General features: G+C 51.1%; 1 protein-coding gene across 1 annotated transcript in view; it reads right to left on the bottom strand.

The window, feature by feature from the left end:
• ARFGEF2 (ADP ribosylation factor guanine nucleotide exchange factor 2) overlaps positions 1-9,173 on the bottom strand; it is a 31,560-nt gene extending 22,387 nt beyond the window's left edge. Inside the window, 7 exon segments of the mRNA XM_066331021.1 lie at positions 37-108; positions 1,373-1,580; positions 1,996-2,175; positions 3,010-3,156; positions 4,136-4,259; positions 4,723-4,753; positions 8,911-9,173. Of these exon segments, the coding sequence (XP_066187118.1) occupies positions 37-108; positions 1,373-1,580; positions 1,996-2,175; positions 3,010-3,156; positions 4,136-4,259; positions 4,723-4,753; positions 8,911-9,049 (901 nt within the window). The 5' untranslated portion in view covers positions 9,050-9,173.
• Positions 9,174-11,691: the final 2,518 nt, after the last annotated feature.

Below are 11,691 nucleotides of genomic sequence, written 5' to 3' on the forward strand. Positions count from 1 at the left end.
CACATGCAACTATTTTACTTTAGAAGACTTCAGTACCTTTCACAGCTGACTCCACCACATCTTCCAAAATGCCTTGAACCATTTCCTTTCCTCCGCCAATTGCTTCCTCTAATGAAACACAGAGAGAACTTTTAATTCAGTATTTTTGTTTAGGAAGAGGATTAAAAGGAAAAACATGACAGATGCAGAAGCATAAAAATTCATCCGTTTTCTTCAGCAGTTCTCATTGAAAGTCATTTCTGAGAAGTCATTCAAAAATACCCACAGATGTTATTTATGTTGTTTGAATTAAGGGGCTGATAGTTTTAATGCAGTTATTTTGTAATTTTTATTTATCAAATGTTACAAACACTCCTAATTTAGATGCAGGCATGTGCTGAGTATATGGTCTTCACAATATGCCCCATTTTTACTACAGGACTTCAATTACCTGAGAGCAGTTCTGTCCCTCCCTACAGACCATGACAATCCTCTTCCTTCCCTTACCCTTTATCAACCCACTCAAGTCAAATTCCATAATAATTCTCTACAGATAAAGCCCACACGGTTTAACTGGAATTCTCAAGCCAAATTCCATTATAATTCTCTGTAGACAAAGCCCACATGGTTTAACTGGATTCTAGGAGAACAGGAACCTTTCTGCAGCAGGTGTAGTACAGACACAAGCTGAGGATAGCAGCACACTCTGAAAGTCTCAGGAGAGCCAAGGGAGCCCCATTGCTGCTCTCCAGAGTGGCCTCCAGAGCAGTTTTCAACAAAAAAAAACCACGTTTCGGCTGGGAGCGAAACGCGTGTCCGTGTGTCCATTTGTCCGTGTGTCCATCTGTCCGTGTGTCCGTGTGTCCCTGTGTCTATTTGTCTGTGTGTCCATCTGTCCCTCTCTCCATGTGTCCATCAGTCTGTGTGTCCACGTGTCCGTGTGTCCCTGTGTCCGTCTGTCAGTGCGTCTGTGTGTCCATCCGTCCTTCTGTCAATCTGTTCGAGTGTTTGTGTGTCCATGTCTCCATCTCTCCGTGTGTCTGTGTGTACATCTCTCGGTGTCTGTGTGTCCTATTACCATCTGACCATCTGTCCGTGTGTCCGTGTGGCTGTGAGCAAAACACAGACCCCGGGCCGTGCTCACTTATGGCTGCCAGGGCGGGGGCCCACCGCAGCTCCCTGTGAACAGCCTCCCCATGGCCGGGCTCTCTGTGATCAGACTCCCCATGGCTGGGCTCTCCCGTGCCGGGCTCCCTGTGAACAGACTCTCCCGTGCCAGACTCTCTCATACCTGGTTCCCTCCGATCGGGCTCTCCGTGGCCAGACTCTCCCATTCTGGGCTCTCCCATGCCAGGCTCTCTGCGATCAGGCTCTCCCATTCCGGGTTCCCTGCGATCAGCCTCCCCTGCTCCAGGCTCCCCTGCTCCAGGCTCTCCCATTCCAGGCTCCCCTGCTCCAGGCCCGCCGTTGGGCAGCCCGGGCGTGGCCCTGCTGGCCCAGGAGGAGCCGAGCTGTCGCTGGCCCGGGCGGGGGGACCGTGGCCCCGCCACCGCCGGGGACTGCGGCTTCTGCGCCCGCTCCGCTTCCCGGGACTCCTGCAGCTGGAGAAACACACACCGGAGGGTTCAGCCCAGCACAAAACACCCCGAGGGAAAGATCCTGTCTGCTGACGGTCCTTTGGGAATTCACGCTTTAGCTGCAAAGAGTGAAACTACAGCCACTTGGCCAATAAGACTAAAAAAATACGCTTCAAGTTTCTCTGGAAAGCATCCTTTGCTTATCCAACGCCATTTGGCAGAAGCTACGGTGTGAAACCTTGTTCTCAGCACTGCATGTCACCTTTTATTCTGAAATCAGTTAGTATGCCTCACTGCAGGATTTGACAGGTTTCCTAACGTGACAAATTAACAGATATACAACTACAACGACAGGCACGTTAGAAACAATAATAATAAAAACGTTTTCATCATTTGCAAGTCTAAACATTTGAAACGAGAAAAAGTAATAGCTACTTACAGCTTGATTTTCCATCCGTGTAAAAATGACATTTAACATCTGTGTCAGGGTAGCTTTGGCAGTTGTCTGGTTAATAAGATTTTTACTGGCCAGATAGATGTTGTAGCAGGTTCTAACCGTTTGAAGAATTGTTCCTTCGTGAATTTCTATATATGGAGATGTTACTGCAGTGAGAAGAGCCTAGAAAAGTCCATAATACAGTAAAAATGAAACCTAAGCAAATAGGCAGCAATGGTCTTCATGCTCTTCTTCATGCATGTCTTCCAGAACAATCACTGGGTTTGCCACAAAACACAGATATCTTTTTTTAAGACTTTACAAGCAACAATATTTCAAATCAAAGAAGTTTAAAAGGACTTCCACATCTCTGTTGTCTCCTGAGCTGTTCTTAGAGGGTCTTATCAAAACTAATTTCCCACCAAGAGAGATACTCCAGAAACGGATGTATTTCATAGCTTCATCTCCACACAAGAGGCAGCTAGCCTACACTAACATCAAGCTGCATTATGGAAGGTTCACCAGCTTCCAGCCTCAGCTGCAGCAGATTCCAGAGCCAGAACACACCCCACTGATGGACACTACCACGCCTTGGTGAGAACATGCACTGGCAGCTGTCTGCAGAAACGGCCAGGGGAGCAGACAGGCTCAAACAGCTTTCCACGACATTGCATCCCAGTTCTAGGGACTGCTATCAGGGCTGGAAGCAATTCCCTGGCCTGATGGAGGGCACTGTGAGCCTCTAAGAGGAGCACCAAGCTGTCTGAAAGATAGCTTATCTCAGAAAGGACAAACATTTATAAAACATTCCCTTACATTCTGCTTTCCCAACAGGAAGCACACTTTCCTCACCAACTCTGCCCTGGTGACAGAGGGCAGTGACACATGGGACAACGTAAGAACTGGAGCAACTGGGCCCTCAGCAATATTTCCTCTTTTTTTTTTTTTTTTTTCAGTTACAAAATGAAAGAGAGAGAAGCAAATTAATGTTGCACCAAAATAAATTGAATAGAATACCTTAATTATCTGCAGCTGCACCCCTTCATCAGTTTGAGGGCCCTGGAAGCAATTGCAGATGGTTTCCACGATGCGGTCGATGAGCCGCTTCCCCGGAGCCCCGCTGTCCGGGGCATTGCCAGTGATGTGCCCGTAGGCAATCAGTTTCTAGGGACAAAGGATGCACCTTAGATCAGCACACACTGGTGAGGGAAACACAGCTCAGCACAGCATAAAAAGCCAGGTTTGGATAGCACACTTCACTTCAACCCAAACATTTCACGCCGTCTATAGTCTGGCCAAATACCTTGACTGCTCACATATGTGGACAAAACAGATTTTAGTAAGACACAAAAGGTTTTTTTTACCCAGGGCATTTCTTCATACCATAACAAGGGAAGATTTTTTCAATGCCAGTCTTTTCCAGAGTGTGACCTCCTCTGTCACACCAGCACCACAAGGAACTCCACAGTAACACTCCGTGTGGAGCAACGCAGACAGAGCACCTTTAGTGGCTGGTGTGAGGATCCCCCAGCCCCAACAAAGGGGCTGCAGCAGGGCAGCCACACTCCTCCCTGTGCCCAGTGCCCCATGCCCCCAGTGCTCAGTGTCCAGGGCTCCCAGTGCCCCTGTGCCCAGTGCCCCGTGTCCCGTGCCCCCAGTGCTCAGTGTCCAGTGCCTCCAGTGGCCCCAGTGTCCCCAGTGCCCAGTGTTTCCCCAGTGCTCAGTGGCCCCAGTGCTCCCAGTGTCCAGTGCCCCCAGTGCTCAGTGCCCAGTGCCCTCAGTGCTCAGAGCCCAGTGCTCCCAGTGCTCAGTGTCCAGTGCCTCCAGTGCTCAGTGCCCTCCATGTCCAGTGCCCCAGTGCCCAGCGTTTCCCCAGTGCCTTCAGTGCCAAGTGGCCCCAGTGCTCAGTGTCCAGTGCCTCCAATGCCCAGAGCCCAGTGCCCCAGTGCCCCGTGGTCCCAGTGCTCCCAGGGTCCAGTGCCTCCAGTGCCCAGAGCCCAGTGTCCCAGTGCTCCCAGTGTCCAGTGCCCCCAGTGCCCCGTGTTTCCCCAGTGAGGCATTCCTGGCCGCAGGAGCTGCCCAGCCCAGCTGGGCACTGCCGTTTTCCCTGCTCACTCTGCCCAAGGTGAGCCACAACACACACCTGTAAACAATCCAGGGAAGTACTGACGATGCGTGGGGACTTCGACTGGCAGGCCAGCTCAAACGGAAGGAAATACTTATCTGCTTCAATGAAATTTGCTTTTGGTGGAGCAGCAGTTCCTTCTCTAGGTCAGATAAGGAGAGCTATTAATTTTTCTAAACACGTATATCACAGCAAACTACACTTTCTCCTGTTTGTAAATTTAGAGCTAAATAATGCACAGCAGCATATAAATCTACTGCAGCTTCCTTGCACGTACTTTCTTAAACAAAGATGGATTTTCTTCTAAAATCACACAAAACCCATATCAGGCTATTAAGTCCAATAAAAGGAAGCACAAAAACGGCACCTTTTAGAAATTTTGCAATTTTTTCCTGGTGAAATTCATGGGCAGTTATGGCTCGAGTACCCACAGCCACAAACATTGTGTAAGTGAAGCACACAGGGCAGGCCACACGTTCTTGGCAGAAAGGTGGGTAACAGGGTATTCACAAACTCACTGCTGTAACGGATATACACTCTTACACTTCGACAAAATTGTCCCATTTGTTCTTTTCACACAATGCTTAGAGTAATTAATAACTTACCTTTGCTTTTCCAGCTCACTTTTTATTTCATCTGGAAGAGAGAAAAAAATACAAGCCTTAGTTATCATTATCAGTAACACAGTAATAAAGCAAAGTGTTTAAATCCAGTTTAACACTTCCGTATTTGCTACTCCATTCCTGTAACTCCTCAGCTTCAAAGATCAGCATTTCACCAGTTATTGAAAGGTGTATCTCTCCAGTTTCACATTTTAAAAGCTGCTTTTCCCAAACATTCTCCACAAAAGGTAACTTTAGAGCACTCAGGCGTAGCACGCCACTTTTATTCAGGTGTAAGGCCACATCACAGAGCACTCAGGTCTGCAGAAGCCTTTAGGCTACTGCATAAACCATGAGTTAAAGCATCCAACCTTCCCATTCCCTGCAGTGCCAGCCAGCCTGCTTGTCTTGAGCCCTACAACAGCAATCAGCTGGACAAGCTCCCAGGAGATAGGAAATCTCAAATGCACTCTGTCCTTTTGCCAGCAGATTTTTTTTAATTACACTTTTAAAGAGCTGTTCATAAAACCCCCGTATAGGGAGAAATAAAGTTCCTTTCTCATTTCTCCTGCATACAGCAGCAGATCCCAAAGATCCTAGTGAGGCTTTTTGAGGATTTCTGTGGTATCTGCACAGTGCAGACCAGCATGAGCACCCACTGTGAACACTGACAAATCCACACCTAAAGCACCAGCCTCAGTAAGGCTGCACAGCTCTAACACCAGTGGAACCTTCCATCCCACCCTACAGCCATGCTGCAAACTACCTGACTTGTTCCAACTGCAGGGATTAGAAAACTCATTCAGCCCTTGCTCTCCACAGCTCTGGAGGGGCAGCACTGTTTGTGCTCAGACATCCACAGTTCCACGATTTCAGTGCTGTCTGTGAACCTCAGGAGTTTCTGCTGTCTCAGGAGAATCAATACACAGATCACACCAAGGAACAAGGACTGCAGCAAACACAGATTACAGGGTTTTGTACAGGCCTCCTTGTCAGGGAATGGCACAGGAATTAATCCTCACAGCATGTACTGATTTTGTAAAATAATTTTACCCACGCTGGATAGAGAAAACTGTGTAACAGTTACTGTGAGTGATAAGCTCCCTCCAGGATTGTGTTCAACCCTAAGCTGTGAGTGATAAGCTCCATCCAGGACTGCTGCTCTCTCTGCCATATGTGCTCATTACCGAGCATCAGTCTGAGATCCCTCGGCTCTCACTGCACGCAATCCTGCACACAGCCGAGGCAGTGTCCCCACCCCAGAGCAGCCACGGACACCAGGGAAATGGGAGTCCTGGTGTTCCCAGCTCTCCCCGAGGCCAGCACACCAAGGACCACATCCCGCAGCTGTAACAAACAGCTGTCACTGCCCAGCCCTGCAGAAGCCAAGGTGGGCACCGACCCCAGTGCTCCGTGCAGAGCCCTCCAGGGAAAGCAGAGCCTCCTCAGTGCCCTCTGAACATAGCAGCCATGAGAACACTCTGTCTGGACACCTGGCACTCACACAGAGGCCTCCTGAACAGCCACACTGCTAACTGCAGGCACGGTGGCAAAGACCTGACCTTGTTAACAAGCCAGCTAAACCAACTCTGCTGTTTACAGCCTGAGGACGTGGAGCTGCCCAGGCCCCCAAAGGCCACAGCACCAGGGTGGCTGCCCAGCAGGTCACTAAAACAGCCCCGGTGGGCAGCAGGAACAGGTTATGGGAGTGACCCAGGAGCACAGCGAGCATTAGGCAGATATGAACTGCTGTGGCACAGACCCTCAGTATTTCACTGCACATTTTCAGGACAATTTCAGCAGATTTATAAGAATCACGGGTACCTGGAGCTTCCTGTAAATGCAATGCTTATTAAACCACTATTTTTACACAATACAATGGTCCGTTGAAAACAACTTTTCTTTAAAACAGAGTTTTCTAGAACATAGCCAAAGAGCCTCTCAGTTTAAGCCCCTCCACTTCTCCCAGGCTCTCCTGGGGTTTACTGGCACTCCAGCTGCAGGAGACAGGAGAGAACCGTTACACCCACTGATGAGGCAAGAGACGGAATGAAGGAATCTCTTCAAACTCTGCTTACTTAACATTAACGCTGTCTACTGCAAAGGAGGGGGTGGAAAGAGGCAAAACTTCAAGAAAACCCCCTTTGAAATGGTTTTGTTCCTTTTCCTCCACACTTCTTGTGTTTCTGCCCTACCTGCACCTCTGTTACTGCTGATTCCTACAAGGTCATGTGAATTCTGCAGTCCAAAACTGATCAGTATTTGTCCAGTGAAAGGACTGAACAGAGAAAAAAGGGTAAGAAGAGTTTAAAAATAGAACAATTAGAGCAGATTTAAATTAGAATTTAAAAATATCTATATTTCTACACAAGAGAAACAGCAATATTCAACAGTATTTACTTAAATCCTCAGAAGTTCCATCTACAAATCAACACAGAACACCGTTCCCACAGTTAGAAACTTCTTTCTCACTATTCAAAGTGTAACTTGGAGAAAAGTGCAGCAGACAGCAGCTGACACAATGACTGCATTTCTTTCAAACGGAACTATTTTTACTCAGTGTTAACTTATTCACAACACTGAAGCTTCTTTCTTCCACGACAGTTTGTGTAGGTTACAAAGTTTGGCCTGAATTCTTCAGACTGCCACTAACATTCTTCCCACATTTCCTCACGTATTTACTATTGCACAGAGCTTGAAAATTAAGTTGACACTTTTGGAACTACCATAGCCTTAGTAAATACAAAGTATAAGCTTAACTACAATTAAGTATATGGAAATAAAACTTTTCGACTCACGAGAAAAAAAAGGGCTTAATCAAAATAGAATAAAGTTTTTTGGGGAAAAAATTACATGTAAATAAAAGAAACCCCATTCCTGTTGGCAACCCAAAGTGATCAAATAATATTCACTAGATGTAACAGAGATCCCCCCACACAGCCAGCCAGCAGAAGGTTCTCTCTTTGTGCTGGCCTCTGCTTCAGTCCAGGAATTCCAGGGACTCTTTCCCACGGCAGGTTTAGGCAGAACTGTCCACCACCAGCAGCACCAGCTCCCTCCAACACCTGAGAAGGTGCAGGCAGGACAAAGGCAGAGCCCCAGGGGCAGGTGCCAGGGGGCTCCCAAAGCCACCAACTCCTTCAAACACATCTCCAGCAGGCACCTGACAAGGAAGTTCCCTTTCTCAACCTCTCCATGTATTTACACAGCAGCAAAACAGGTTCTCAGCCCTGTAAATGGCCTCGGTGCACGTGGGGGCACTGGGGGAAGCGATCAGGAAAGGAATTCCTCAGGAAAGGCAGTCTCCAGCTGCTGGGGCTCTCTCTTGTGCTACTCTCTTACTCACAACGCCAACTTTAAATAATAATTAACATACCCTTCTGTCAGGTTGGCCTTCTGTGGATATACTGCCACCACAGGTAGCTCCTACAGATCTCCCGGCAGTGAAGACTGCAGGCAGGAAAATAAAAATGACAGCATTTCCTAAAGCTCACTCTCTTCTGCTTGGGACAGAACCTGCACCTGCCCAGCCTCCTTATGTACCCAACCTGTCCTTTCCTCTGTCTTGGATACACTAAACGTTCCCAGTTCAAAGGGGAATATTGACGGGAAGCAAACAAAACTGAAAGATGCCACCTTTGCAAAGGGCCACAGAGAACGCCAGCTGCAGAGCTGCACTATTCTACCCGGCTGATCCTTCCCTCTTGTGACACATCCTATGTTGTCAGGACTTTTAACAGAGACCTTTACAAAAGCTCGTACTTGCACATTGCAGGACCAGTACACCAACTTCACAAAAAGCGCTCTCAGCTCTGCAAACATGACGGATAGTACGAGTTCTTGGCGACATTGCCAACCGCCCTCAGACAGTCCGAAGCCGACTGGGGATTAGAGGTCACATTAAGCTCCGGGACTCCCTAAGTCGAGGGCCTTACAAACTCCTGTTTCCCAGTTCTAAAAGCCACAATGAATTTTCTCAAAACCGAAGCGCTAAGACCAAGTCGGGCCTGTTTCTCACCCAGACCAGCACTCAATCAAACAGGTATTTGGGGGCTTTCCCCGGTATGTGCACGCTGTGCCCTGCAGAGAGAGCTCTCCCCCAAGGTCCCGAGGGGATCCCCCGCGCCCCGCCGGCGAGGGGACGTGTGGCGGAGGGCTGGGCCCCGAGCGGGCCGGGCCGGGCCGACTCACCCAGCGCCACCTGGCAGGCTGTCCGCAGCTGCCCGTGCGGGGGCCGCTTCGCCTCCTTCTCGGCCAGGATCTTCTCCAGCGCCCGCGACACGAACATGCTCTTGGTGCGGGCGTCCCGCTCGCGGGCCGGGGGCTGCATGCCGAGGCCGGGGGCGGCGCGGGGGCCGCGGGCAGCAGCCGGGCGGGCGGTCGGGGCCCGCGGCACCACCCGGAAGGGCCGCGCCTCCCTCAGCGGCCGCGCCGCCGCCACGGCGCCGCCATGTTGGCACCGTCACGTGACCCGGCCGGGGCAGAGGGCGGGGCAGGAGGCGGGGCAGAGGGCGGGGCAGGAGGCGGGGCAGGAGGCGGGGCAGGAGGCGGGGCAGGAGGCGGGGCAGAGGGCGGGGCAGGGGGCGGGGCAGAGGGCGGAGCAGGAGGCGGGGCAGGAGGCGGGGCAGGGGGCGGGGCAGAGGGCGGGGCAGGGGGCGGGGCAGAGAGCGGGGCAGAGGGCGGGGCAGGGGGCGGGGCAGGAGGCGGGGCAGGGGGCGGGGCAGAGGGCGGGGCAGGGGGCGGGGCAGAGGGCGGAGCAGGAGGGGGGCAGGAGGCGGGGCAGGAGGCGGGGGCAGGAGGCGGGGCAGAGGGCGGGGCAAGAGGCGGGGCAGAGGGCGGAGCAGGAGGAGGAGCAGGAGGCGGAGCAGGGGGCGGGGCAGGGGGGCGGAGCAGGAGGCGGGGCAGGAGGCGGGGCAGAGGGCGGGGCATGGGGCGGGGCAGGAGGCGGGGCAGAGGGCGGAGCAGAGGGCGGGGCAGGAGGCGGGGCAGAGGGTGGGGCAGGAGGCGGGGCAAGGGGCGGGGCAAGGGGTGGGCAGAGGGTGGGGTAGGAGGCGGGGCTGAGGGCGGGGCGGGGCCGGGCTGAGGGCGGGGCCGGGCTGAGGGCGGGGCCGGGCTGAGGGCGGTTTTTACGGCAATAATCCGAATTTCCTCCCCCGTCCTCCTCGCTTTGTTAACCGTCGCTGCGCACAGCGTCCCTTCCATGAAATTCCACAAAAGTCTCCTTCCAATTCGGATGACCACATCGAATGAAGACTGCAGCAGCACGTTTGATTCTCTAGACTGCAGGTTTGCGTCCTTTCTTTCAAGCAGCAGGCCTCTTGACTCTTTAAAATGTCATTAATGAACCTTTAGTGTCGATTTGTCAAGAACTGCAATTTTTGTCCCCAAAACCACTAACAAAGCCTCTAAACACCTGTACAAAGCATTATTTTAGTATTTATTCCCAGGGAAAATTGACCAGTGCTTGTATTTTTAGACACCTCTTTCCTAAATGTGCTCCCAATCAGAAACGTGGCTGCAAACCCAACCCCCAGTGAACGAGTGTGACACGTAATTCTCCTTTCGCTTGCACTGCTGCACACTGAGGGTAATTCTTCTGTTACCACTGAAATTACAGCGAGGCAGAAGTGACATAACTAAAAGACAAATAAGGCCCTGAATCTTTTTTTGAGAGTTGCTGACTTAGTTATTGACACAAAAGGAGGCTGTAATTACTGTCAGCAGCATTGCAGAACTAATTAAGCAGCAGAGCTCTTCACGTATTGTCAGCCAAATTATCAGTTCTGATTTAGGGGTTTTGTTGTGGGACAGGATTAGTTCTCGGGAGAGAAGCAAATGAATACAGACTGGTTTTTAAAAAATAGATTGAACAGATGGTTTAGCAGAGATTTTTTAAAAAATGCTGCCAGGCAAGCCGCCTATTTTTGAAATCATGGAGTAGCATCTGAATTCCCAGGTGTAGGGCTGCTCTGAGCTCTGGTTGGGCCCCAGGAGCCCGGGGTCAGAGCAGGTCTCAGCTACAGCGGGCTCTGGCTGCCAGGGGCAGGGGGACAGCACAGAGCTGGCGGGTGGCACACCCTCCTCGGCCAAGTTTGTTACAGCCAGGGCTCCTTCCACCTCAGCACCAAACGCCCGTGGCTTTCCAGCACACGGCAGGGGCCTCAGTGTGTCCACAGAACATCCCAGCCACCAGAGACAGACACTTCTGAGGTCTGATTCAGCCTGCTCAGCACACTGACATCACTGTGTAACTATCAGGGAAAGAACAGCAGGGTTGATATAATTCGTATTTTCAAATATTCTTTTCCTCAGAATACGTTAAGATTACAGAGGCTATTTTCCTGGGGGAAGAAGGTGAGTCATTTGGCTAATTCCAAAGCAGCAGAGCCCAGTGCAGTGCTGCTCTGAGCACAGCTCCGTGCTGTGGAGCGTGGTGCATGTGTGTGCCTCTGGCTGCAGGCAGACAAAGACAGAAAGCCTTTCCAGTGGGAGAGGAGGCAGAGCCAGGGGCAGCAGATCCGTGTGTCTGCAGGCCTGGCTTTGCCCGTGGATTCGGTGCCAATTACAAGAATTACCATTAAACTGCTATAAATAGCTCCTTGTGGCAAATACGTCTGCAGGGCGAGACATAAATCACGAGCAAACAATGCCTAGCAGGTGGACAGGGTTCACGGTTTGTACAAGCTACTTCCTTGGCAAGAAGCGTCTCTGGATCTCTGCCCGGGGGCCAGGTGCTCTGTGCTGACTGACAGCACGAACCTCGCAGCACTTCCCACTGGCACATTGCTACACTGCTGCTTTAGGGAGGAAACCACACTAAAAACAGATGCAGGATGGACAGGAAAAGTCTTGGAAAACCAGGACTGTACAGTAGCTTAGTTCCCAGTCCAGCGCTAGCACAGAACTTATTTTCCCTTCTTCTGCCCGTTTTTAATGATTTCCTTCAGGACTGATTCTATTTATCCTGCCTGG

The sequence above is a fragment of the Sylvia atricapilla genome, chromosome 16, assembly GCF_009819655.1.
Source record: "Sylvia atricapilla isolate bSylAtr1 chromosome 16, bSylAtr1.pri, whole genome shotgun sequence".
NCBI classification, from domain to species: Eukaryota; Metazoa; Chordata; class Aves; order Passeriformes; family Sylviidae; genus Sylvia; species Sylvia atricapilla.